General features: G+C 50.7%; 5 protein-coding genes across 5 annotated transcripts; 4 read left to right on the top strand and 1 right to left on the bottom strand.

The window, feature by feature from the left end:
- Positions 1-8,039: 8,039 nt before the first annotated feature.
- LOC140222707 (protein ALP1-like) lies at positions 8,040-9,271 on the top strand. The gene is made up of 3 exons (XM_072293573.1): positions 8,040-8,438; positions 8,520-8,745; positions 8,829-9,271. Exons 1-3 carry the CDS (start codon positions 8,058-8,060, stop codon positions 9,269-9,271), a joined length of 1,050 nt encoding a protein of 349 aa, XP_072149674.1. The 5' UTR covers positions 8,040-8,057.
- Positions 9,272-9,478: 207 nt separating this feature from the next.
- Positions 9,479-10,540, top strand: LOC140222706 (uncharacterized). Its single transcript, XM_072293572.1, has 2 exons — positions 9,479-9,896; positions 9,983-10,540. The coding sequence occupies exons 1-2, from the start codon at positions 9,486-9,488 to the stop codon at positions 10,538-10,540; spliced, it is 969 nt and encodes a 322-aa protein (XP_072149673.1). The 5' UTR covers positions 9,479-9,485.
- Positions 10,541-18,697: 8,157 nt separating this feature from the next.
- LOC117859147 (uncharacterized) lies at positions 18,698-20,268 on the top strand. Its single transcript, XM_034742347.2, has one exon. It carries the CDS (start codon positions 18,802-18,804, stop codon positions 19,897-19,899), a length of 1,098 nt encoding a protein of 365 aa, XP_034598238.2. The 5' UTR covers positions 18,698-18,801; the 3' UTR covers positions 19,900-20,268.
- Positions 20,269-20,419: 151 nt separating this feature from the next.
- On the top strand, positions 20,420-21,365 carry LOC117859149 (uncharacterized). Its single transcript, XM_034742349.2, has one exon. The coding sequence runs from the start codon at positions 20,449-20,451 to the stop codon at positions 21,163-21,165; it is 717 nt and encodes a 238-aa protein (XP_034598240.1). The 5' UTR covers positions 20,420-20,448; the 3' UTR covers positions 21,166-21,365.
- Positions 21,366-22,409: 1,044 nt separating this feature from the next.
- LOC117859148 (expansin-A8) lies at positions 22,410-23,892 on the bottom strand. Its single transcript, XM_034742348.2, has 2 exons — positions 23,380-23,892; positions 22,410-23,271 (listed from the first exon to the last, which is right to left on the bottom strand). Exons 1-2 carry the CDS (start codon positions 23,510-23,512, stop codon positions 22,643-22,645), a joined length of 762 nt encoding a protein of 253 aa, XP_034598239.1. The 5' UTR covers positions 23,513-23,892; the 3' UTR covers positions 22,410-22,642.
- Positions 23,893-27,977: the final 4,085 nt, after the last annotated feature.

The following is a 27,977-nucleotide window of genomic DNA, read 5'->3' as shown; positions in this document are numbered from 1 at the left end:
CCCCCCGGCAATATAAGGCGAGGCAGGGACGCCCTCCAAACAAATTTCATCAATACAATCCAACCAACACACAGGACGTAGGGTATTACACGACATAAGCGGTCCGAACCTATCTAAATCGTGTGTCCGAGTTCACCTTCGAGTTGCTGATCTCGGTGAGCCTCATGCATAAAACACTACCTCGGGTAACCCCTCGGTAGGCTGCTGGGTCTAAACACCGACAGCCGGCCCCCTCATCGCGCCGCCGAGTCAAGCGAGGCGGGTTCCCCACACCTCAGCTAGCCATGCGCCCCCAGTTCCCGCGCCGCGCCATGCTGCCGTGGCTGGCCACCTCATCGACGCTGTTGTGCTGCTAAGTGGATTGAGCTAGCCACCCCCCCCCCAACCAGCCACCTGTCATCACCACGGGGACCGACCCTCATCGTCGTGCACCGTGGGGCTCAACTCCAGGTTCCCTCCACCAACGGGACCACCTCGAGGCAGATACATGCGTCGGCCGTCCCCTGCTACCTCGTCGCCCGCTACAGCCTTGGGGTCGGTGTCGGAGGTGGCGGTGGCAGCCACACAACACCTCCGCTCCCGCGCGAGGAGATGCTTGTGCCCGCCGCCACTCCCTGCTACTGGACCTCCAAATCTGCGCATGCCGCCACCATCCGTCTGCGAGCGGCCACGCCTACCTCCGCATGGCACCGGATCCGGCCACCACCGGTGACTTCCTGGCCCACACCACTTCGGATCTGGCCGCCGGTGAAGGCTTCCAGCTACTACACCCCGGTTGGCACTGACAACAGGGGAGGAGTCGCCGCTCGTCCACCCGTGCATGGCACATGTGAAGGTCAGCTCTAGCGGATGGAGCCGCGCTATCGAGGGCTAAGGGTCGGCGCACTGCATCCCACATGTGGACCTGTGGCCGGGCGCCGACGACAAAGTCACTTGTGTGCGAGCAGAAGCGGGAGCTCACACCGCGCTCGTCGATTCCGCAGCTCTGCACCAGCATGCGCACGACCACTACGCATGTGCAGAGCCCTCTTCACCACATCAATGCTGCAGCGCTGCCCTAGGCCACGTTGACCCCCCATGGATCGGGGCCCATCGCAGGGGCGGCAGCGGCATAGACGTAGAGCTTGACGACGTCCTGGGCGATGAGGTCCGCGGCTATAGATCTAGTGCTGCTCCAGCCAAATCTAGAGCCGGGGCTGCCTTTCCCCGACTCGGCTGGGCCTGCTCGCACCTCGACCTTGTGCAGCATCGTCCCACCTCCTGTGGCCTAGCGTTGCCGCCACTGTTGTGCGCTGAGGCCATGCGCAGCCAGCCATGCCGCCGCTAGATCTGGTCGGAAGGGAGAGAGACGGTGGGAGGGTAGGGGGAGATAGAGAGTATGCCTATTTAAATTATTTCGAATCATTCTTATCATGTATTGCTATCTATATACGTACATGGTCCCTGTTGTATACAATACTTGATGGAACATAGGTAGTGATTGGTAGGCTATATAAGCCCTAACCAGGCTTCGTCTATGCAATTTAGGTATGTTTGGTTGGCTGCATAAGCCCCCTAGCCAGGCCCAACTTATGCATCATGGCCCTCTTGGCCTGGTTAGCTGGAAACGTGAGGGGCGGTCACATCCACGGAGTCAGGCTTCATTTAGCTATATGCTATGCATCCACTCACCTCCCATCCCCACCGCACCTCCTCTGCCCTCCCCATCGCCGCCTCCACGCTGAGTCCATCGCTGCCGGCCTCCCCCGTCCCTACCTTCCACCCCGCCACCTCACTTTCCCAAAGGAAGAGGAGGAGGATGATGGCGACGATGGAAACTATAGCGGCAGGGTCGTCTGCGTCATGGACGGCGCCGTCCTCCCGACACCACTCTCCTCGAAGCCAGCGCAATCAAGGTTCATCTCGAATAGCCACACCCACTTCGAGGCTGATGACGCCACGAGCAGCGGCGGTTCCACGTCAGATGCTGACGCTGCTGGTGCGGCCGATAGAAGAGCAGCTGCCCCGTGCTGCTTCCACGATGCCGCGAATGAAGGAGACAATGTCCCCTCGATCTTGAGGACTGCATGGTCGTCGAGGAGTTTTGGAACTCTCTCTCCTCCTGAGGTTTGATGCAGCGATGAGCGACGGGGAGGTGAGGGCAAGAAGGCAAGCGAGACTGACGCTGTGGTGCCCGATTGGGAAATTGCTGCTACTGCGCAGCTGTGATGCTCGTCTAGCACAATGAGTCCGTGCCAGATAGGAGGGTCGTGTCGAGGTGAAGAGGGGACGGATTGGGGAAGAGGAGAGAAGGGGGAGTGATGATGGGTGGTAACTTCGTCTATATGAAATACAGGGTAATCTTATCATATTGCGCAGCAAACCAAACATGAGCATAGCAAACAAAGCTATCTTTAGCCACCCAACCAAACACGAGCAATTTGCATTGATTTAGCCTGGTTAAAATAGGCCTAGGTTAGAGTTATCCTAGCTAGGAACTAGTGCAGCCTACCAATCACTACCATAATTCAAAGCATTGGCTACATGTTGGAGATCTCAAGGCTGAACAGATTCCTAAATGGATGTACAGGATAGATGCTATCACAGCTGCAAGGAGTATAGAATCCTAGTTCGAGGAGAAAGTCAAACTAGTCCAAGATCACTTTGTTAGAATGATGAGCTCGCCAGGAGAGCGGACGCAGGACATCAATTGGGAAAGCATGAATCTTCCCAGACTGGACCTCCATGCTCTTGACAAGTCTTTCACCAGACAGAAATTAAACGAGCAATAGATGAGCTGCCCTCTGACAAGGCGCCTGGACCTGACAGGTTCACAGGGGTATTTTTCAAGTCCCGGTGGGAGATAATAAAGGGCCACTTCACTAAGGCCATGAACGCGTTCCACAACCTACGATGCATGAGCCTGCCCTTAATCAACACAGCGAACATTGTGTTACTGCCGAAAAAGGAAGGAGCCGAATCAGTTAGTGACTTTCGGCCGATAAGCTTAATTCATTCTTTCCTCAAGATCATTACCAAGGTTCTTGCCATGAGCCTAGCTCCTCACATGAAAGACATCATCTAAAAATCACAATCGGCATTCATAAAGAAAAGGAGCATCCATAATAATTTCTTGACAGTTCACAACATGGCGAGACGCTTCCACCATCTGAGAATACCAACTCTCTTTCTCAAACTATATATTGCCAAAGCATTTGACTCTATCTGGTGGGATTATTTGCTATCTCTGCTAGAGCGTCTGGGCTTCCCCACCCGTTGGAGAGATTGGATGGTCTCGTTGTTTCATACCTCATCTTCCCGTGTGCTTCTGAATGGGATCCCGAACAGCCCCATTCGCCACCAACGAGGTCTACGGCAAGGAGACCTCCTATAACCGCTCCTCTTTGTTATGCAATTGAGCCACTGCACGTACCTCCTAGAGCTAGCCACCGAGCAAGGTTTCATTAGCAAGCTGAGGGGCAGGTCCCTGAATTTCCGAACCTCCATGTACACCAACGGCACCACTATCTTTTTAAACCCGATCAGAGAGGATATTACTGTGCTAGTTGATCTTCTGACCAGATTTGGAGAAGCGTCAGGTTTGAAAACCAACTTTGAGAAATCAAGTGTGGTGCCAATCAGATGCGAGGGTGTGAATCTGACAGGCATTATTGGGGAATTTCCGGTGGCAAGAGCTTCTTTCCCGGTTCGGTACATGGGGCTTCCACTTACAATGAGAAGATTAAAGCGAGTCGATTTCCAGCACGTTGTTGACAAGGTGATTGGCAAGCTTTTGGAATGCAAGGAACATGACCCTGGCGGCGATTTAGAACTTACGAAATCGGTCCTAACCTCACAGGCCAGTGCTAGAAGCTCCCAAAGAAGTGATGGAGGACATTGACTCCAAACAAAGAAAAATTTTCTAGGCAGGGGTGACGGCTTTAAGTGGTGGCAAATGCAAATTAAATTGGGTGCGGTCCGCCAGGCTGACAAGGCTTGGGGGTGTGGGCATCCTCAACATCACAAAGTTCGCAAGAGGGTTAAGGCTCAGATGGTTATGGAAAGAGTGGAAAGCGGAGGACAAGCTTTGGGTAGGATCCGAAGTTCCCTGCAATAACACGGATAAAAAGCTCTTTGCCGCATGCACAACTATCGACATAGGCGATGGTGCAAAGACTTCCTTCTGGCATAGTGGCTAGGCGCAGGGACAGCGCCCAAGGGACATGACGTCGCGCATTTACTTGGTCTCAAGGAGAAAGAATTGGAGCCTGTGGGAAGCTTTATGTAACAGAAACTAGATTAGGGACATCAACCTACAGCACAGTAGCTTCTCCGTGCAACATTTTCAGGAGTTCGTCCTCCTATGGAGAGTTGTTCAACAAGTGGTGCTACGACCTGCTGTGCAGGATGAGATCGGATGGAAATTCAGTCCCGACGGCACCTACTCGTCCAAATTAGCTTACAACGCCCAGTTCATGGCTCATGGCTCGATGTCGACCAATTTTGATGTGCTAATTTGGAAGGTATGGGTGCTTGAAGCTGCAAGATTTTTTCCTAGCTCGCGATTCAAAACTGCCTTTGGACGGCAGATAGATTACAGGAGCGGGGCTGGCCAAATCAAATCAACTGCCCACTATGTCGTAACACGCATGAGTTGGCCATGCATCTGCTCATTGAATGTAGGTTCACCCAAAGGCTCTGGGTCATGGTGGCGGACTGGGTATCTACCCCAGCAATTCACCTGAGGAAGTGGGAGCACGCGGACACATTACATCCATGGTGGATAGCGAGGGCCGCAGCAAGTTGCTGCTCAAGACAAGGCATGAGTTCTATCATCATGCTCACCTCACGGACAGTGTGGAGAGAGAGGAATGCGAGAATTTTTCATCACAAGGAATCTACAATCAACATCATGCTCTTTATAAAAACTCAAAGACGAGGCCGCTATGTGGACCATGGCAGGGCAAAGCATCTCTCCGCTCTTCTGGCACGTTGCTAATACATTATACTCTCTAAAGTGTAATTAATAGCTGTCTTCATTTTTCACCTTTTTGTGCTTTGTACTTTTCTAGTCTGGAACTTCTTCTTTTTAATATAATCGACAGCTCTTCTACCCAGTTCGTTTCAAAAATTTAAACTTTGTTGAACCTTCTTGCATGTTGCTTCATTGTGTGAAAGGAGCATGACTGTGCCGATAGTGCTCACGAACTTCATCAACTGGCAGGTATGTCCAAACGTTTCACCATACGTCCATCCTTATCATGTTCATTTAGCATCCATATATGCAGATAAAATTTAGTTCCTAAAATTTAGCCCCTAAAATTTAGTTCTGCTGGGGTTTTTGGATCCATGGACTAAAATGAACTAAAGTCCATAAATGTTGTTGAACAAAGATAATTTTATCCTCCTTCCCTATCCCTCCTCTCTACAAGCACACAGGCATTGCCCCGCACCGCCTCCGCCGCATCCGCTGTGTGGTCCTCCTCACCACCTCCTCATCCTCTCCCTCCTCCTCGCCTCTGCAGCGCGGTCCCAGGAGGAGGCCGCCTCCAGCCCCATCGCATCCGAGCCCCCCGCATCCGCCACCGCCTCCCCTCCTCTCCTCCGAGACTCCGTCGCCGATGACACCACCGAACCCGCACGCTCTCCAATCTTCCATCCACCTGCCGCCTCCGCCCATGCACCGTCCTCCTCCCTTCCGTCCACGCACCCGCATCCAGCTGCTCCAGCGCCCGCGCCCGCGCCCGCGGAGGCGGGTGCTGGCGGAGGTGACGGGGTGTCCGCCTTCTTCCCATTCTTCGGCGGCGCTCGCGTGGCGGCACGGCCCGCCGCGGCCCTCCATCCCCGAGGAAGGCTGCGACGAGAGGAAGGGCGGCAGCCGGGGGCAGCATAGGATGGCGGACGAGGCGGAGGATGGCCTAGGCTCGGATCCGGCGGGCGCGATGCCATTGAAGAACATGGTGATGGTGGAGCTCCACGGCCGTGCACGCCATCATAGCCTCCAACGGTGCCTCCGCGGGGCCTTGGAAGAAGCCGCCGTCGCCGATCCGATCCGTGAGGCCACGGGGGGGGGACTGAGGACGTGGGCCTGATCGGAGGCAGCGGGCTGGCCGAAGGCGATGGAAGTTGGAGGCGGAGGAGAGGGAGGGGTGCGGGAGGGGGGACCACGCGGAGAGGAGAGAGGAAAGGGGGGCAAGGTGTGGAAATTGGTGGGGAGGGGCACTTTTAGCCCCTTTTAGGGCCTCTTTGGAGGCTAAAGTTTTTAGTCTAAATTTTAGCTATTCTACACTTTTTGTCCACCTGTTTGGATTCCAAGAGCTAAATTTTGGACTAAAAGTGTAGAGCTAAAATTTAGCCCTTGGATCCAAACAGTCCCATAGTGCTTTAGAATACTCGTGCTTTTTAGTATAGTGTCCAACGGCTTTACGGCTTTACGCACGGTGATTGCTGCAAAAGGGTGCCAAAAAACAAACTAAGGAAACAGAAGTCAGAGTCAGCTACTTTCAGTAAAAATGGTGAGCAATTTGGCTTCTTTACTAAAATTAAAGCAATACTATAGTGGGTTCAAAGTTGGGGAGAAATGAATGTTCGATTTTGGTTTCAGCATTTTCTTCCAAGCTGAACCTGTGGGAAGCGGGCCATATGTGTATCAGGCATCATGCTTACTAATAAGAACCGTATATGCCCTTGTTGGAAAATACCCAGGAATGCATACCCAAATATCTGAACAAGGCAACGAATATGTAGATGATGCTTCTTTATTTGGACTCTCAAATATGCGTGCTACTTTCAAACAGGTTCTGGCTTCTCTCTATATAGAACGCACAGAGGAGTTCATAGGGTCACTAACTGACCCATGATCATTATTACAAGTAATAGAAACGCACACACTCACGCATGCAAGTGCTACCGGCACTCACCACTAAGGGCGTGATTGGTTGCCCGCGTCCCACCGTCCGCTGCATGACCTCAAAGCATCCCGTGCACTGTCGCGTGTTTGGTTGCTCTCCCAGAACCGAAACGGCGCACCCCCCCGTTCGTTTCCCTCACTCCATCCCGCATCGCCCCGTCCGCCCAGAGGGCACCTTCTCTCGCGAGCCGGGATGGCGCGATGCTGGCGGGAAGATTTGGGCGAAGGGTGGGAGATGGCGCCGTATCGGGGCTAAAGGCGCGGGAGGTTACGGTGACCTCCCATCCTCGGGCCATTTTCTTCGCTCCCCTCCTCCCCGGTGCGCCTTCTCCTCTTCCTCCTCCTGTTCGACCTCGGTTCGCCGGTGGCTCGAGGTACTCCGGCGGCGCCCTGTGCCCCCGCCGGTGCTGCGACGGTACATCTCCCCCTCCTCTTTACACTGCTTCATCCCCTCTCCCCCGCTGATCTGTCGATTCGTATTTTTTTGGTTGGTGTCGATGAACCCTAGGTTATTCTTCTGTCAGATCCGTGCGCTCCTTTTGTGGATTTAAGGTTGTGATGAACCGTAGGTACTTTTCTGATGCAGATCTATGGTTCTCACATGTGTAGAGGTCGATCTGAATTTTTGTTCGGTTCTTGTACGATCCTATATGTGGGTCGGGGTCCTCCGGCGGCACCGTGTGCCTCCGCCGGTCCTGCGACGGTACATCTTGGTTGGTTTTCATCCACCCTATGTTGTTTGTGCATCTGCATTTATGGTTTTCATGAACCCTATGTTCGTTCTTATGCGCATCTAAGGTTGTCGTGTATATTTGTCGATCTGATTTCTTGAGTCCTGAAATCATGGCTTACTGCTTTGCAACCAATGACGCCCTAGTGAGCTGAGCAAAGTGCCTAGGTCGATGATGATTCCTTGCCGCCGGAGGAGCACCTTCGGGTGTGGCAGCCGCGTCTAGGATAAAATGTAGTTCTGAATGTTTGCTTGGTTAACAACCTGACCCCAAGTTCTTGTATACTGAGCTCTAATGAACACTGCATTGTATTCTTAGACATGGACTTCCAAGGTAGGCGCCGGGCTGCGACTGCTCTTGTTGCTGCTGTTGCTGCTTGGTTTTTCTTGTGGTTTAGAAGGAGAAGTGAGGATGCTCGATCTATTACCTATGGTCCCATGGCAGAGAGGGACAGAGAGAGGAATAGCAACCTCAGATTCATTTATGAATCTGATGATGTGCATTGTGTCAACCTGCTAAGGATGAGAAGGGCACCTTTTTTCCAACTGTGTGACCTGTTTCGGTCTAGAGAGTTGGTTGTGGATAGCATCCATGCCACTGTTGAAGAACAGGTAGCAATGTTCTTGCATGTAGTGGGACACAACCAAAGGTTCAGGGTCATTAACATGACATTTAGGAGGTCACCTGAAACTATCAGTAGGTTCTTTCATCAAGTCTTGTATGCAGTTGGTGAGTTGAGAAATGAGTTGATTGTTCCAGCATCCACTAGTGTCCATCCTAGGATCCTTGGCAGCAGGAGATGGAACCCATATTTCAAGGTTGGTGGCCCTTTCCTAATTGCAACCCAATTGACCTGACCAATATGGTACCAACCTGTTAATATGGCTTTTTATTTTTAGGATTGCATAGGAGCAATTGATGGGACACATGTCTTAGCTAGAGTGCCTTTGAAGATGCAAGCTGCCTTTAGAGGCAGGAAGCACACCATCACTCAGAATGTACTGGCAGCAGTGGACTTTGATCTAAGGTTCACATATGTGCTTGCTGGTTGGGAGGGATCTCCACATGATGCTCTGATTTTATCAGATGCTCTTGAAAGGACAGATGGTCTTACAGTCCCACAAGGTACCATAACTCACATACACACATGGCAACAATACTTGCACACACTAAACTGATAAATCATCTCCATTTGTTACATTGTCTAGGGAAATTCTATCTTGTGGATGCTGGATATGCAGCTAGGCCTGGGTTCCTGCCGCCATATCGTGGTACAAGGTACCACTTGAGGGAGTTTGGTTCAAATAGGCCACAAAATCAAAGAGAGTTGTTTAACCTGAGGCATTCTTCCCTTAGGGTGACAGTAGAGAGGGCCTTTGGTGCTTTAAAGAATAGATTCAGAATCCTTGATAACAAGCCTTTCCATCCTTACAAAACCCAAGTTAAGTTGGTTCTTGCCTGTTGTATTCTGCACAATTGGATACTTAGGCATGGACAAGATGAACATGTTCCCACTGAAGTTGCTTGGACTCCTAACTCCACTGATACCCCCCCTGAGCCAGAACATAGTGCTGATAATGGAACCTGGGCACAGCAAAGGGATGCATGGGCTGCACAAATGTGGCAGAATAGGGGATCTTCTAGAGTTTAATTGCACTTAAGTACTTGGGGTCATGTACTGTTAACTAGCATTGATGAATTTGTAATATGGTCTGAGACCTTGGTACTTTGCTATGATGTGTAACTGCAATCATGAACAATACAACTTGGTATGATATTTGCATGCAGTACTTACTTTCATGTTTGATTTCTAAGTGCTTTGGTGTTTCTTTTTGTTATGGTATGATGGTTAGGACATGGCTGCGATGGGTGAGGATGTGGTTGGTGTTGTCAATGAGGCAGGGGCCGAGGGTGGGGTGGCTGCTGTGGAGGAAGTGTTCCCAGCAGGCCCTCCACCCAATGGAGCCAAGCCTGGGGGGCCAATGCAATGGACCAGTGTTCAGTCAGCCTTCATGCTTAGGAGGTTTCATGATCTGGTTGGGCAAGGGGTCAAAACTGACAAAGGCTTCAAGGAAGTGCATGTTAGGCAAGTTGCTAGGATGGTTTCTGATTTTGCTGAAGTGAATGTTACCACCAACCAAATTTATAACCACCTACGCAAGTGGAGACAGAGGTGGGTTAAGATTGCTAGGCTCAAGGATCTCAGTGGTGCTCTCTGGAATGAGGACCATCATATGATAGTCCTTGAGGAGGAGCATCTGATAGGGCACACTAAGGTTAGGCCACAGCTTACATATATCTCACTGTTATGGTTAATAGTTACCCTTATCTCTAACTGTTGCACAACCTTTTGCCCAACTAGGATCATCCTGCTGATGCCAAGTTCTTGAACACCCCAATTGAGAACTATGTCCAAATGGAGGCCATTTTTGGGTCTAGTCAGGCTACTGGTAGGTTTGCCATGGGTTCCAATGAACCTTTAGGTGTACCAACTGACCTTGGACACCTTGAGGGGGGGGATGTTACAATAGAGACAATTAATTTAGATGGGAATGAGGGTGATTCTGGTAAGAAAAATGTAGGCTCCAATGGGCTGGACACCTCTAAGAGTTCTGATGATAAGGAAGGGAGAGGTGGTAAAAGGAGGAAGTTGGGTGAGGAAGAATACCAGCTGATGCATGGTATGACTGTTGTTGTTGCCTCTGTTGCAGAAGCCCTGAAAGCTCCTCAGCACAATGAGGTCCATGCAGATCTTTATGGTTGTGTCATGTCCTGTCCTGGGTACTCACAGGAGGCCTTGATGTTTGCACTTGTGTACTTGCTGAAGAACAAAGCAGAAGGCCTATACTTTGTTCAGATGAGTGAAGCCCATAGGATCCTTTGGCTTAGGACCTACCTGAGCCAATCTAACTTCCTCTAGGTGGTTAAGGACTATTATATGATATTTTGCTTGCCTATGCTGTAGTCTGACATTTTGGGTTAGCACTAACCACTGATGGTGAGGGTAGAGACACCATTTGGAATATTTCCAAGGCTGCAAATATTTTTGTATAGCATAGGCTACATGGTTCCATCTGGTAAAGGTGGTTGGGAGGGATCTGTTGGGTGTGTAAACATGAACACTTACACCTGGTCAATGTGATGGATGCCAAGTCTTTAGTCTGCTAAATTGAGCTTTCCTGGTGGTTCATGTGCTGGTGATGGTATTTTTCTTTCATCTTGGATAGATGTTCTGAATTCATGGATGCATATGTTGGTCTTGTTCTTCTTCTTAAGACCTGCTACTGCTTCTGTGCTACCTGGTAAGTCCATCTTCTTTTCATCCTTTCCTATATGTTGGTTGCTTCCTTCTGCCTTGATGGTTACTTATGTTATTTAAGGTAAGAAAAAATGCCTATGATGACAAACTTATTTGCCCAATTAGAAGTATATGGGTAGCATCAGATGACCTTGAGCTTGTGAGGGACTATGACATTGATCTTGTGATTCTTGTTGCCAACTGGTACTGCATGTTCCTTACTTATGGTTGTGTTGTTCCTGAGCTGTTGTCCATGTTGTGCTACTACTGTTTTTTGTGTTGACTGTGCTATAGTTCCTGTTGCCATTGTGCTACTGTGTTTGGTCTTATTTTGGTCTTGTGTCACTGATGCTCCAAGCTCAGGGTCAAGGGAAGATGAAAATAACATCTGAGGCCAATTTTTTTGTAACTTAGCATATCAGACTTGCTATTACCATACATATACCTTTGCAAATTGGATAATATGCAAATTGGGTAACCTATCTTGGTTACCCAACATTTTTGTTGTTGTTGAACCTATCCCTTGGTACTGCTTCTTTCTGGTTCTGTTTTTGCTCAGATGTTGACCTGGTAGTTGTTATGGTCTGTTGGCAGTCCTATTGTTTCTGTTCCCTCTGTTGCAAATTGGGTAACCTATCATGCTTCTGGCACATTATTTTTACTGTCCACCTCCCTTCTACTACTTGTTCTTTTTTTCTGGTTGTGCTGTTGATGATAAATTTATTTGCCCCATGGGTACCATCACATGACCTTGAGCTTGTGAGTGACTATGCCATTGTTCTTGTTCTTAAGACCTGCTACTGCTTTTGTGCTACCTGGTAAGTCCATCTTCTTTTCAGCCTTTCCTATGTGTTGGTTGCTTCCTTCTGCCTTGATGGTTACTTATGTTATTTAAGGTAAGAAAAAATGCCTATGATGACACACTTATTTGCCCAATTAAAAGTAAATGGGTAGCATCAGATGACCTTGAGCTTGTGAGGGACCATGACATTGATCTTGTTGTTCTTGTTGCCAACTAGTACTGCATGTTCCTTACTTATGCTTGTGCTGTTGCTCAGCTATTGTCCATTTTGTGCTGGCACTGTTATTTCTGGTGACATTGCTGCTGTTCCTGTTGCCATTGTGCTACTGTTTTTGGTCTTATTTTCGTCTTGTGTCACTCCTGCGAGAGTGCACGGGATGCTTCGGGGTCATGCAGCGGACGGTGGGACGCGGGCAACCAATCACGCCCACACCTATGCACATTGGATAATATGCATATGGAGTTACCTGTCTTGGTTACCCAACCAATTTGATGTTGTTGCACCTATCCCTTGGTACTGCTCTTTCTGTTGGCAGTCCTGTTGTTTCTGTTGCCAATATGCTACTGTTTTTGGTCTTCTTTTGCCCTTCTCTCACTGATGCTCCCCTTTCTAAGGTCAAGAGAAGATGGAAATAAAATATGAGGCCAACAGTTAGTACATCACACTTGCTTTTATCATACATCTACCTTTGCAAATTAGGTAATATGCAAATTGGGTGACCTGTCATGGTTAGGTCACATTGTTGTTGTTGTCGACCTCCCTGGTACTGGTTGTTCCTTATTTCTGGTTGTGTTGTTGCTAAGTTGTTGTCGATGTGCTGTTACTGCTCTTTTTGTTGGCAATGTCCTGCTGTTTCCATTGCCATTGTCCTACTGTTTGTGCTCTGCTATTGATCTACTGTCTTGATGGTTACTTATGTTATTTAAGGTAAGAAAAAATGCCTATGATGACAAACTTATTTGCCCAATTAAAAGAATATGGGTAGCATCAGATGACCTTGAGCTTGTGAGGGACCATGACATTGATCTTGTTCTTCTTGTTGCCAACTAGTACTACATGTTCCTTACTTATGCTTGTGCTGTTGCTCAGCTATTGTCCATGTTGTGCTGCCACTGTTATTTCTGGTGACATTGCTATTGTTCCTGTTGCCATTGTGCTACTGTTTTTGGTCTTATTTTCCTGTTGTGTCACTGATGCTCCAACCTCAAGATCAAGGGAAGTTGAAAATAACATCTGAGGCTAATTTTTTTCTAACTTACCATATCAGACTTGCTATTACCAAACATATACCTATGCAAATTGGATAATATGCATATGGAGTTACCTATCTTGGTTACCCAAGCAATTTGATGCTGTTGCACCTATCCCTTGGTACTGCTTCTCCAAACTTCTGTTGTTGCTCAGATGTTGTCCCGGGATGGTTGCTCAGAAGTTGCTATTTCTGTTGGCAGTCCTAGGATGGTTTCTATTGCCTCTGTTGCAAATTGGGTAACCTGTCATGCTTCTGTCATATTATTTTTGTTGTCGACCTCTTTGGTACTGCTTGTTCCTTTTTTCTGGTTGTGCTGTTGTCATACTTGTCATTCTGTTGCCAATGACCTGCTGTTTCTATTGCCATTGTCATACTGTTTGTGGTCTGGTATTCATCTAGTGTCACTGATGCTCCAAGCTCAAGGTTAAGAGAAGATGCAAATAAAATCTGAGGCCAATAGTTACTATTTCCACATTTTCTTTTATCATTCATCTACCTTTGCAATTGAATCAAGTTTCATTTCCTTTCTAAGGCACAATGGCTTGGTACGTTGTGTACCGTGGTAGGAAGCCTGGAGTGTATGCAACTTGGGTAACCTGTCATCAGCAGGTCACCGGTTATCCAAACTGTTGCTACAAGAGTTTTAGTTCCAAAGAGGAGGCAATTGCATCTTTTCTAGAGTTCACTGGTGACGGAGATGTCGATGTCAAAGAAGCGACTGACGGTTCAAAAAAGACGGCAAATGAACTTAGTTGGCTCCATATCGTAGTTACGCTACAATTTATTATTATTATTGTACTCCTACTACTAGTTTATTATCTTTGGAAGTAGTCAAGCACGAGATCAGCCTTTGTAATATTAAAACATCTCATGTTCATCATCTTTGTTGGTAACCTCACCAATATGGTGCTAGGGTGCTCCGATCTCATCCAGTTCTATGTACCAAACACAATCTAGTGACTCCTGTCGTACATGAGAACGATACAACCAGAACAACCAAACACAACCTCGCATGATTCAGGCCGACAGCAAAGTGCAACCAAACAAACCCTCTGTATCACTCTATTCCGTCTCCCACGATCCAGAACAACCGGTCCGTTCTGGACGGTCCGATCCTTTGCAACCAATCACGCCCTAAGAAGACATGCAGATGAATACATGCAGTCACTGCTGGTTGGAGCAGTTGAATACACGCAGATGAATACCATTACACATCCGGAAGTCACCTCACTCACCGATCTAACCTGTGGCTATCGACCCATCGTTATCCTCACTTGCCCAGCTTACAGAACCCTTTTCAGAACACCATCTGATGTGTTGGCTCTGCAGGGGTGAGGGGTGCCAATAATTCTGACCATCTTGTCCCATCCTCCTCTCATAGCTGATGCGCCAATAATTCTGACCATCTTGTCCCATTCTCCTGCTGTCCTGCAGGCACTTGCCGTGGTGGTGTGAACTGTGAAACGCATTTTGAAATTCAAAAGCAGCTCTCAACTGCGCCTTCATTTGTTCCCTTGCATTTGAAGAAATAGGGGCAGGTCTCACGCAAAAATTAAGAAAAGAAAACAAACCTCAAAACACATACACAGTACACGTACGACAGATCTGCGCGCATCAGTACATTTTTCCTTTTGGCCTTTTTCAGTACAGTGACCTAGTAACAAAACGCACGCCGGCCTTCCCACACGAAAACGGAGGGGTTTCGTCATTTCGTGCACGCGCACCCGGCGCGGTGATGTTTCAGCGTGGCCTGACACATGTTCCACGTGACACAGACTTGTACTGTATAATTCCAACGACGTTCCTTCTTATCTATCTTGTCGATCTCGCAAGCGACACACGTCTAGCGCTAGCTCAGAAACATACTAGGCAAGTAATAACACTAATCTTTTTTCAAAAGACCATTAACAATACTAATCAATCTCATGTTATGTTCCTAATGAAATCTCATGTTCATGTTCTCATGCGTCAGGTGAGCTGTCCACTTTGGCTAATGGCTAGGCAGGCTAGCGTGTGTGTGTCAGTGTGTGTCCCACTGACCCCCAACGTTCAGACAAACACAGTACAATAAGGCCGGACCGAGCCCAGGGGGGTCGAAACAAAAAATGCGCATTGAGCCGGTTAAGGCGCGTTTGGTTCGTTGCTAAGGCTAGCCTGGCTCGTACCATGCTCCCGCTAGCCACGCTCAATGAATGCAACATGAGTTTGTTTGGTTGCACGCATTAATCTGATCAGGTCGTGAATAGAAGTTGTTTGGTTGCTCGCACGAGAATATATTGCATGAGATAAAATACTACAACCAAGTATCATTATAATATTTATATTGTGTAAAATATTTTAATAGATCTTACTTTACCTCATTAAATCTTAATCACTTTTAAAAAACACTAATCTCACTTAATATATGCTAATCACCTATTAAATATCATGATTAGCTAGCAGTTGCCTGCATCCAGCGAGCCTGGCCGGCGAGAACCGGATTTCATTTTCATTTCACGGGAGCCAGGCTCACCGGTGGCTCACCGGTGCCTTTTGCATGCGCCGAGCCAGGCTCTGGCCAACATGCAGGCAACCAATCAACGGCAACATGCATCGCTGGAGCCTGAACGAGCCTCGTGCGACTAACCAAACGCGTCCTTAGTAATTTCAGCGCACCGGAAAAAAGTGCTTGGCAAAGACTCCTCCAATCGTTACAATTTGATCCGGTTGCTCTGAATATTCTTCAGGCTTGCTTGGAGACAAGAAACGGTTTCAGGCTTTCAGCATCTTTGAGCGTGCGAGAAACACACCCACAAACGCACAAAGGGGCTGTTAGCTCACGTGCTTTCTGCCCAATTATTCACGGAACAAAACCTGCTGGGCAACGCATGGCCAAAAACACTGCGGTCAGTCAGACGGCCGCAGCAGTGCCGCGCGCCAAGTTACTGTGTACGATCATCCGTCAGAGATCCAACGACAAACCGGCAGCTGTGTACGATCCAGCGCGCGCGGCTGCTACCAAATCCGTTTCCCCGATGAATGAACGGACCCAAATCTCTCGCCAGTCGCTACGGGAAGCACATCGAACAGTGTCGGTACAGCCACCAACATTAGGGGGCTGCTTGGTAATAGGGTGTTAAAATTTAACACCCGTCACATTGGATGTTTGGATGTTAATTAGAAGTATTAAATATAGGTTAATTACAGAACTAATTGCACAGCTGGAGTGTAATTCGCGAGATGAATCTATTAAGCCTAATTAGTCCATGATTTGATAATGTGGTGCTACAGTAACCATTGCTAATGATGGATTAATTAGGCTTAATAGATTCGTCTCGCAAATTAGCACAGGGTTCTGCAATTAGTTTTATAATTAGCTCATGTTTAGTTCTCCTAATTAGCATCCGAACATCCGATGTGACACTGTTAAAGTTTATCACCTCGTATCCAAACACCCCCTAGGTCTCCAGACTCCATCCATGGCGGGAGCCATGTGTCGTGTCGAGGTATTAAGGTCGCAGAAATGGATTCAATGCAAATTATTAGGAGGTAATATGGCTAACCCTGACCCATGTGCAAAAACATGTCGACACGAGGAGCGACTGCAGTGACCTCTTAACATTGCAACATCCCGCAAAAACGTGTAAAAACACGCAGAGTTTCTTGTTTCACGTGTTTTGTTACAACAGTGCTACCGAGTCCTTCTTAAATGAATAGGCAGTGCTCCTACCTTCTTTCAAAAGAAAAAAAAGAAACGGTGCTACCGAGTTACTTTGTCGACATCACTCATAGCAGGATCAATGACAAGCCATTGCAGACGTTGACTAGAGCCTGTTTGGATAGATTAAAATTAAAGATTAGTCTTGACTAAATTTAGACGTCTAAGTTTTAGTGGGCTAAAATTAGCTGTCTTCTTTGGAGCCAGCCATTTATAAGTAAAAGTCCATCTGCCCTTAGTGGGTGCAGGAGAAAAAAAAAATAGTAAGGCTCAAGTAGAAGGGTAATTTTGATCTTTTTATCATTCATATCTAAAACTAGCTCCCATTAGCTTGGAAGGCTAATGAAAAGTTTAGTTGGGACTTAGCAATTTTTGTCTCACCTTTAGCCCCATTGCTTACATCGTCAGGTAGCGCTGGATCCGTCGGAATCCTATCACCGTACTGTGTTCCAAACTTCCAAGCGCACAATTTGTCGGCGAGCACTTGAGGCAGCGCGAAGGTCGGCGAGCACTTGAGCTAGTCAGGTGTTCCCGTCTATCTCATGCCTTTTAAAAAAAAAACTTCCTGCCTACCTAGCTCAATTTTTTTACAGGTGTTTGGTTGCTTTAGTCCATGGACTAAAGTTTAGACCCTATCATATTTGGTTCGATGGACTAAAGTTCATTAATGCAGTTGAACGAAGTCGTTTTTACCCCTGCTCCCCTGTTACTGCTTGCGCCTGCTACCCCTATTCTGGCGTGCGCCTTCTACCCCCAGTTCTGGCACCTGCTACCCCTTCTCGAGTCATCAATCCTGACAAGGGCCGACCGGAATGGCCTCGTCCTCCTCCAGCGCCGGCCACGTCGCCGGTACCCTAGCTCTGCATAGGGGTTCGGCGGTGGCAGCATCGCTGATCGGGGCTCCCGGACGACGTCACGGCCGTCATCCTCTGCCTGCTCACTTTCTCCGACCAGTCCTGCCTCCGCGCCACCTCCCGCGTGTGGCGCCTGCTCCTATCCGCGGCCTCGCTGCTCCCACTCCGCCGCAGCCTCCACCTCCCTCACCGGCACCTCCTCTGCCTCTTCCCCACTGACCCCTTCCTCACCTCGCCGATCCTGCTCGATCCCGCCACCCCCACCGCCTGGTGGCCCCTCCCGCCACTAACCTGCTCCCCGCACCTCTACGGCCTCACCAACTTCGCGGCTCTCACCGTCGGCCGCCACCTCTACGTCATCGGCGGGTCGTGCTTCGACGCCCGCAGCTACCCCCTTGGGCACCCCTCCCCCTCAGGCACGGGAAGGACCGGGGGCAGCCTCGTCCTCCTCCTCCCGGATCCGATCCACAGGAAGATCCTCCCCCGCATCCTTGTCCTCGACCAGACCTTCCGTCACCGCGTGCTGCTCCCACCGCCCTCGCGTGACACGCTACCTGGTGGTGACCGCTGGCACCGCAGCAGGTACGGCGATGGCGGCGGGGGTTGGGCGGGAGGGGGCCGGACAGGAGGGAGGCAATAAATGAGGGGTAGGGATATCTCCAATGCCTTTTAGTCTACTTTAGTCCACCCCTATTGGACTAGAAGACTAAACCCTTTAGTCCACCCGGGACTAGTGTTTGGTTCCACGGACTAAAGTTTAGCTCCTGTCACATCGAATGTTTAGATAGTAATTAGGAGTATTAAACATAGACTAATTACAAAACCAATTGCACAGATGGAGGCTAGTCCGCGAGACAAATCTAGCCTAATTAACTCATGATTAGCACATATTTACTGTAGCATCACATTGTCAAATTATGGACTCATTAGGCTTAATAGATTCGTCTCGCGGATTTGCCTCCATCTGTGCATTTGATTTTATAATTAGTTCAATGTTTAGTCCTCCTAATTAGTATCTAAACATTTGATGTGATAGGGACTAAACTTTAATCCGTGAAACTAAACACCCCTAGCTAAAATGGGTGGACTAAACTTTAGTCCATGGTAACCAAACGTGCTCTAAAAATGATGTATTGGCCTTGCCTGTCTATTTAAAGTGCTCGTCCCCGAAAATGGTAGCAAGCCCGACCAAGTCCCAACTCTCAGTGCCTCCACTCTCTCTACTCTCTAGTCTCCACCTCGGCACCTCCTCTGAGGCCGAGACACTTCACGGGTACATGGACAAGTTGGCATCCTGCTTCGTCCAGCATGGAGCACCATCCCAAAGCTTCAAGCCCTACGCTCCTCAGAGATCCACTTCCCAGATCTCGCCTGGACGCAGCCGATCCGTTCCGGTCGTCCGGTGCGCCGCCGCCCATGCTGCTACAGTTACAGCCCCCAAAGTCACCAGCGTCGACGTCGCAAATGGTGGCAGCGGCAGCTTCGACTTCGAGCGCTACCTGTCGGCCACCGCCAAGGCCGTGCACGACGCGCTGGACGCCGCCCTGCAGGGCCTGCGGTGCCCCGAGTCCCTGAGCGAGTCGATGCGCTACTCCGTCCTCGCCGGCGGCAAGCGCCTCCGCCCCGCGCTGGCCATCGCCGCCTGCGAGCTCGTCGGCGGGCCCGCCGCCGCCGCAACGCCGGTGGCCTGCGCCGTCGAGATGATCCACACCTCGTCGCTCATCCACGACGACATGCCGTGCATGGACAACGACGCGCTTCGCCGCGGCCGCCCCTCCAACCACGTCGCCTTCGGCGAGCCCAAGGCGCTGCTCGCCGGGGACGCGCTCCTGGCGCTGGCGTTCGAGCACGTGGCTCGCGGGTGCGCGGCCGCCGGCGTCCCCGCCGACCGCGCCCTCCGCGCCGTCGTGGAGCTCGGGAGCGCGGCGGGCGTGGGCGGCGTCGCCGCGGGGCAGGTGGCCGACATGGAGGGCGAGGGGTCCGCGCCCGTGGGACTCGCCGCGCTGGAGTACATCCACGTGCACAAGACGGCGCGGCTCGTGGAGGCCGCGGCGGCGTCGGGCGCCGTGGTCGGGGGCGGCGGGGACGCCGAGGTGGAGCACGTCCGCCGGTACGCGCACTTTTTGGGGCTCCTGCTCCAGGTGGTGGACGACGTGCTGGACGTGACGGGCACGTCGGAGCAGCTCGGGAAGACGGCGGGCAAGGACGCCGCCGCCGGCAAGGCCACGTACCCGCGGCTGTTGGGCCTGGAGGGGGCGCGCGCGTACGCGGGCGAGCTCCTCGCGAAGGCCGAGGCCGAGCTCGACGGGTTCGACGCCGCGCGCGCCGCGCCGCTGCGGCACCTCGCCCGGTTCGTGGCGTACAGGCAGCACTGAAACTCTGAAAGTGATGACGTGTTCATTGACGACTTCGCTGAAGCTTTTTTTTTTTTTTTGAGACCCCGACTTCGCTGAAGCGAGAGAGGGCAGCTCAGATGGAGCGATAATACCTCCGCGGGAGCCCAAAGGAGTTATGGGCCCAAAGTATTTATGGGCTTTCTAGTGGACTGTTGCTTAGCCCATTTCTTAGCAGCCCAAAGGAGTTACGGGCCCAAAGTCTTTATGGGCTTTCTGGTGGACTGTGGTTTAGCCCATTTCTTACCAGCCCAAATTTGAGTTGGTTTCGGGCCTGTCCACGGAGCAGAGCAGTGGCCTCTGGAGTCTGGACTAAAGGTTAACTTTCTGCTGAAAGCTTTTGGAAGTGCAGTTCGTTGTTCCGTCACGAGTGGTAAACGATTGCGCCAAAACACGAGCACAAAGATTCTTTTTCCAGTGCCGATCGCCCACTCCCACCCTCCGTTTCCAAAAGCTAGGAGGCGATTACCAGCACGAGCCGACACATTCCTGCTCCGCGAATATGTTCTCCTCCTCCTCCATAACCCAACCATGCGCCCGCGGCTAATCAGCTCATCACTCCCAACTCCCACTTCGCTCGCAGCAGGCACAGCCATGGCCGCTCGTTCTGCCGCCAAAGCCTGCCACGCTCTGCTCGGTGCTGTCCACGCCAAGCTCCGCGCGTCCGCGTCGCAGCTACGGGGTTCCTACCGCTCCCTGGGCGCCTCGACGTCCGCGGCGCTCGCGGCCGCCCTCGCCGCGCTCCTCTGCTTCGCCGCGGCGTTCCCGCGCGCCGCGGCCTCCTTCCTGCCGCTGCTGGCGTCCACCTCCCTCTGCCTCGCGGCGGCGGGGCTCTTCGCCGCCGAGGAGCGTGGCGCCGCGGGCGGGGACGGCGGCGCCGTGGAGGCCGTCGTGGTCATGGGCGGCCGGGAGGGACGACGGAAGGCCGAGGCCGGGCTGGTGCAGGTGATCGGCGAGGCCAACGCGAGCGCGTACGGCGCCCGCGACGGCCTCCAGGTCGGGTGCTTCCTGCGCAGGTCGGCGTGGCGCGGCGTGGACGAGGACGGCGAGGAGGTCGTCTTCGCCGGCACGCTGGCGCCCCGCGTGGCGGGCGGCGCCGTCGACGCCGCCGGCGTGCTGCAGCGGCTGGGGCACGGCGAGCTGGAGGAGGAGGTCGCGGCGCTGCGGGTGGACAGGCTGGCGGAGGGCGTGTGGAACAGCTACTTCGGCGGGTGGTCCAGGTGGCACGACGTCGACGTGGCGGTCTAGGTCATGATGCGGGTCAATTCAGTTCAATTGGGTTCCTGTGGACCGCGCGAATATTTGCTCGGCTACCTTTGGCTTTGGATAACCCAAGCTGTTCCTGTGAGATTCCTGCGTTCTAGACTTCTAGTCACTGAGTTTGGAGTTCTTCGCCGTTGGCTGCAAAATTACTACTATGCCGTTTCAAAAACAAAATTACTACTAAATTTCGTCTACAAAAGCAGGATGGTTGATGGTTAAGTAGGGTGGTTGGCTTGTTAGTTTTGATCACCTTCATCGACCGTGCTCCGGCGGCCCTCCCCACCAATTTGGTTCCATCACAGGTTCGTTGGCTGGTTCTTGTCATCGTTTTCATTGACGATCGAGACAGCCCGCGGCGTTGAGCGAACCGGCTGCCGGCTGCAATAGTTTGGTGATCTTATGGTCCATGGGCGGTTCAGCGATACTAGCGCTCAAATTTGTCAGGTAGTAGTACTTCTTAGCTTAAAATTTAGCATCTTCCAAATTTCTCCGATGCAGCAGATGATGAATTTGTGAAAACATGGCACGGAGAAGAACACCGCTGGTGTACGTACGGACACCTATGGAGATCAGCGAGATGGTAAACTCGTACGGAGTAGTATCATAATTAAAATAGTGTTTGATATGCATCTGGTTCCACTTCGAGTATCGGATTCCTGGGCATCTCTCTTCTTTGCTGAGGAAAAAAAGCACGCGTGCTTTGATTCACGACCGCGGAGCGGATTGACGACGTGACAAAGAAGCTTCAGCAGCCAGCGCTTCATTATTCTTCAGCACACAACATTCTGAGTTAGCAAGCGGACGAGACTGAAAGCAAATTTAAAACAAAGTTTTGAAACCCCAGTTTAAATTTTGCTGGAGATCAAAATTGCTCCCTTGCATGGAGAAAAATGAAATCTTGACCTGTGATCCTACTTTCTTGGGATCACCTCGGCACAGCATCTGACGTGCCTCTGGCCGCCGGCAGCCGGCAGCCGGCAGCCGGGTCACGCACGGCGTGAGCCGCGCGAATGAGGAGCAGCGTGTGGCCCGCCCGTGTGACGTTCCACAGTGGCCCGAGGGCCGGGGGGCATGTAGTTGGGCCAGAGATTGGACAGGCCTCGGATTCCGTCTCGGCCACTGCGGTCGTCGTTCTGGGCCTACTCAGCATATGTGGATTGTTGATGGGCCTTTGTAATTGAAAAAAAGAAGAATTTTCTACTAAATTTCTACAGCTACACAGAAAGAAATTGGAAGATTAAGGCTGACACTGAGCCGTTCATAAAAAATGTACGGTTCACAGTACATCACATGGTACATCCTGCGTATATGGCGTATAAGCATGCGTGGGCGGCGTTTGATCCTATGCCACGTCGACCTACTACGGTATTACCTGGTAAATCATTGGGTATACTACACATTTTCACGACACAGAACAAGGGAAAAAAAAGAGACATGAAGAAGATCACGTCCTCGATCGACGTCAGTAGAACTGCGCATTGGACGTGTACGTGCCGCCGAACCACCACCCGGCGGGGGCGACGTCGACGGCGGTGACGACGCGGCCGTCGTCGGCCCTGAGCCGGAACGAGAGGCTCTGCCCGTTGAGGAAGGCGTTGCTCTGCCAGTTGGCGCCCCAGTTCCGGCTCATGGGCATCCAGTCCGTCCGCGACCCCTTGATCCACGCCTGCGCCACCACGCCGCTGCCGCCGACGTTGGCCACCGTCACCAGCTCGAAGTAGCTGTGCCCGTTGACGGTGAACCGGACGCCGCCGCTCCTCCGGCACGGCACGCGGCGGTAGTTCACCGGCACGATCCCGGCGCGGTACACGGCGATGGTCTCCCACGCCGGCTGCGACATGTCGAAGTGGCGGCGCGGCGGGTTGCACCAGCCGCCGGAGTCGCCGGAGAGCGCCCAGTTGGGCGGGCAGAAGTTGGTGGCCGTGACGGTGATGGAGGTGCCCGGCTTGCAGTACCTGGACTTACGCGCGTCGCAGGCGATGGTGAAGCACGCCCCGCACATGGCGCCGTTGTTGAACAGCGCCGTGCTCAGCGCCGCCGTCCGCGTCCCGTACCCCGCGCTGTACAGGTTGTCGTACCCGCACGCGCCGCCTGGTGATCGATCGATGGGCGGAGCAGAGGTGTTAGCATTCGTAATAACCTGATGTAGAATAACTCAATGCAAGAGCATGGCGGATGGATCGAGCAGGGTGTGCTTACCCATGGTGCCGGAGGCGTCGCTGCCGCCGTAGAACGTGGCGAAGGCGGGCGTCCACTGAACCGCCGCCGCCGACCCTTCGAGGAGGAAGAAGGCGCACAGGGCCAGCTGGAGCGCGAGCATCTTCGCCTGCATGTCAGTAGCTAGCCAGTGTTTGTTTTGTGCCGTACGGCTGAGTGTGTTCGTGCCCAGGAATGGCCACCAAGGAGCCGTATAAATAGTGTGTCAGGTTCTTGATGGCACTTGCAAGGACCACTTCACAAGCAACCAACCGCTGCTGCTACGACGAGTAGCCGGCCGGTCAGGCGAGTACCGGACGGGGAGGGGCAAGGCCCGGCCCCGTTCATACTCTGCAGCGAGCTCGAAAGCGACTGCCCAGCGCGTGGATGGTTTGGCCGGGATTGACTTTTGCGCGCGCCTGCATGTTGGTGTTCATGATTGGATAACATTTTGCTGTTGCATGCAGCGAAAACAAAATTCGTGCCACCGCTGGATGAACTAGTGATCGCCGACGCCGGCGGCCATGGCCATGTGCGCGTCTCGCTCAGTTCTCCCAACCCTGATTCAAGCGCGTGCGGCCTGATTCGAGACACACTGCGGCGATGATGGAAATGATCATGTCATACAAGTGGGCATGCATGTATCCGTGCCCTCGTAGGCACACCCAACTCGGCCAAGTGGGCATGAATCTAAAATGACAACATTTCCAGGACCCTATAATTATATTTTCTTACAGAAATTTGTACTGACAACATTTTTCAAAAAAAAAAGAAATCAACCCAAAGTTCTTGCGTCCGTAAACCGCATTTCTTTGAACTGCGCTGGAAAGGTTTGTTACCACCTGTCTCTGCAAGGGGGAAAAAAAGCTCGTGCGCTTTGTGAAAGCGAAAGCGAGAGAGGAACTGTCTGTTCGTATCGGGCATCTCAGGGCATGGTGAAGTGAACTGGTTGACCTTTTGCAGTGGGACGCCGACGACCGATCGAGCACCGGATGGAATCAAGTTGTGGCATGATTTAAGGAGCCGTACCTGATGGTAGTACCATCCGAAAACCGTCGGCAAATAAATTCGCCGGTCAGGCGCCACAAATTCCTTCCCGCGCGCCATGCATGGTGTGTTCTACATGCTCTGATCGTAGCCAGTTAGGTGAGGCCGTGATCAGAGCATGTGCACCCGCGGATAACACGGCTTCCAGGTCATAAGGGTGCATCCATGGACGACTTGTTCTCCAAGCACGACTTGGTTTAAGCAATCCACTGCCGATCATTGTAGTTGTAGATAATCATCACAAGTTCATCGACAAAACCGTGTGCACGCTACGCTATCATATTCGTATCGGATCGACCGTACAATAAGCTTGCATGATGGCGATGCTACCGTGCTACTCCCTCCGTCTCAAATTACTGTTCGTTTTAGTTTTTCTAGATACATTAATTTTGCTACGTATCTCTAGACATATATATCAAAAATTTTATATCTAGAATAGTAATTTGGAACGGAGAGAATACATTTATTAGACACAAAGGATGCTACCATCCATGGTGCATGAAATCCACTTCTCTGATTACTGAACTAAGATCCCGAAAAGCATAATTTTGGTGCACAAGCTAGCACACCTGAGAAAACTTTGCCAAAATAAAAGGAAGTGGACATTCTGAAAAAGAGTAGCGCAATTTGATTCAGCACAGACTGCCGCGATTTCCTGGATAATTCATGTACATAGTCCGCGATTTAGCACATACATTATGCTTGATTTCACAACTTCCGCAAATTTCTCCGTTGATTACACTACTTCACAAGTCAACGTGTGGTGCCTGGCTCCACACACCGTTCTCTTCGGGGGTTGCTGGGTAGCAAGAACATGCCAAAATCCGTGAACCAAGGGGGGCAAGTCAAATACATATAAACATGGACAGGGTTTTAGGGCCGTCAGACTGTTACAATATAATAAACCAGTCACCTAAAGCAACATGTGTCGTGCCACGTCGGTGTATGTATTCCGTACAGCCCTACAATACGGCAGGCATAACAGTCGTCAATGCACATGCCCTTCTTTCACTCTACCTTAATGCATTATCAGATCAATTACATATACCTTTTCCTTTCAGCAATGAAGAAAGTAAAGAAAATGTTACAGCATCGATCGACAGATGTAAGAAACAACGGGGGAGGTTGAAGTAGAGTTCATCCACACGCAGCTGATTGCCAAAACTGTGAAGTCCATCTTCACACAAAGACGGTTTGTGTTCTGCTGTCTCGCTTGTCCAATTGACCTCTAGTTTGTGGACGGAGATCGACTGCACGTGATTTTGGCCGTCCGATCTGCCTGTGAACGGTCCGCGCAATACTACAGTAACGAAATACAGTGAAAACATGAACAGTCCGAACAGTACTGCACAGTGCTTAACAGTATTCCCTCTCTCAGCTGGCGATCGCTTAACTTGCAGTCCCTATAGCGACTGCACTGGAACTCGGTCCCTAGTTTGCTCCTCCCTGGATTGCAATGGTGCTCCGCGAGGGGAGGGAGGGAGAGTCCACGCTTGCTTATCATCGTGCAGGCTCAAGATCGAGGAAGCCCCGGCACGCGGGAGGCGTCCCCTGTGCAACGAACGCAGGGTGGCGGTGGCCGGCGGCGCTTGCTGACGGCCGAGAAGCTAGCCCGCTTGGCGGGCGGAATCATCCGGCGGGAGGCGGAGAAGGATCTGGGCGTTGAGGTCGTTAGCGTGCGCCGTCAGCGAGTGGCGGGTGGGGGATCGCGCCGCGCCGCCGCGGCCAGGCGCAGGCATGCTTGACCTAGTTTGCAACTCCGATTTCACCGAACACGGACCCCGATTTGCATCGTGGGAGCTCTATTTGATAATAGGTACTATTACAAATGTCTATGTTGCTTCTAATAACTAATATTAATTGTAATTAAAAATCGTACTATCTGCTTAATTTTCTGAATCCTAAACAAATGCACGTGAGTTGGAACTAGGGAAATAACATCAATTGATTATTTGATTGGTTCTACGTGCTTCTCCATATTTTTTTTTATTGGTGTGAATGTTACTTTAATTAGATAAGGCTTACTAAGAGATAAAAGAATACTTTTGTGGGATAAATTTTGGAGTCTAAATAAACACTTTTTACGAGACACGGGGACCAGAGGATAAGAAGATGACGGTAGTGGTTGCGCTATAAGCGTGTGACGCCGCTAGGGACGCGAGCCGCTACCCGGCTACCGTGGAGCTTGACCTCAGCAACAATCGCTTCATTGCGCGTTCCCAAATGCTGTCGTCAATCGAGATGCATTATACTGAGCCCGCATTGGACGATGAAACTGGCAAATGTGATCGCTCGAGGGCAGTAGCGCCGCTGCCTCCACCGGATCTAGACGCTCGGAGGCGGAGGATATGGGGCGCACAGGGGTGGAGGAGTTGCGCAAATTTCTCCGTTGATTAGACTACTTCACAAGTCAACGTGTGGTGCCTGGCTCCACACATCGTCTCCGTTCTCTTCGGGGGTTGCTGGGTAGCAACAACATGCCAAAATCCGTGAACCAAGGGGGGCAAGTCAAATACATAGACAAATGTGTATAAACATGGCCAGGGTTTCAGGTCGTCAGGCTGCTTACGATAAAATCAGTCACCGAAAGCAACATGTGTCATGCGTGCTACGTCAGAGTATGTATCCCGTACAGCGCTACAGGAAGGCAGGCATGACAGTCGTCGATGCACATATCCTTCTTTCAGTCCATCGACCAGAATGCATAATCAGAGCAATTACACATTTTTTCCTTCACGAAGAAAAGAAAAATAATATGGGCTACGGGGAGCTAATAATACCCCATCCGAACATACGTGAGCAACCGTAATTCAAACGTGGCGGTTGGTCTGGGATCCTCAGCACCTCTCACACACATATGAGCAAAGTATATAATAGGAAGAAGCAGAATGGTGTTATTTTTAAAATGGACTTTGAGGAAGCCTATGATAAAGTTAAATGGATTTTCCTTCAACAAACACTCCGAATGAAAGGTGGTGCTAGTGGATCCAACAATTTATTTCCGGAGGCAGTGAAGTTAACAATGATGTGGGTTGATACTTTCAAAGCAAAAAAGTCTTCGGCAAGGAGATCCGCTCTCACCAATTTTTTTTAATCTAGTGACGAATATATTAGCTATATTCATCACTAGAGCAAAAGAGGATGGGCAGATTCAAAGTTTGATCCCACATTTGGTAGATGGTGGCCTCTCAATTTTACAATACGCTGACGACACTATATTGTTCTTGGAGCATGATTTGGAGCAAGCAAAGAATATGAAAATTATATTATGTGCTTTCAAGCAACTTTCTGGATTAAAAATAAACTTCCACAAGAGTGAATTGTTTTGCTATGGAGAGGCAAAGGATTATACGGATCAATACTCACAAATTTTTGGATGTGAGACTGGACAATTTCCTTTCCGGTATTTGGTATTCCATGAATCACAAAAAACTTAATAATAAAGATTGGAAGGCAGTTGAAGAACAGTTTCAGAAAAAATTGAAGTGGCTGGAAAGGAAAGATGCTGACCTATGGTGGACGGTTAGTCCTAATAAGCTCTATTTTGAGTAGTC

This window comes from Setaria viridis, chromosome 5, assembly GCF_005286985.2.
Source record: "Setaria viridis chromosome 5, Setaria_viridis_v4.0, whole genome shotgun sequence".
Lineage (NCBI taxonomy): Eukaryota > Viridiplantae > Streptophyta > Magnoliopsida > Poales > Poaceae > Setaria > Setaria viridis.
The sequence above is the reverse complement of the archived record's forward strand: the minus strand, read 5'-3'. Positions and strand labels throughout refer to the sequence as shown.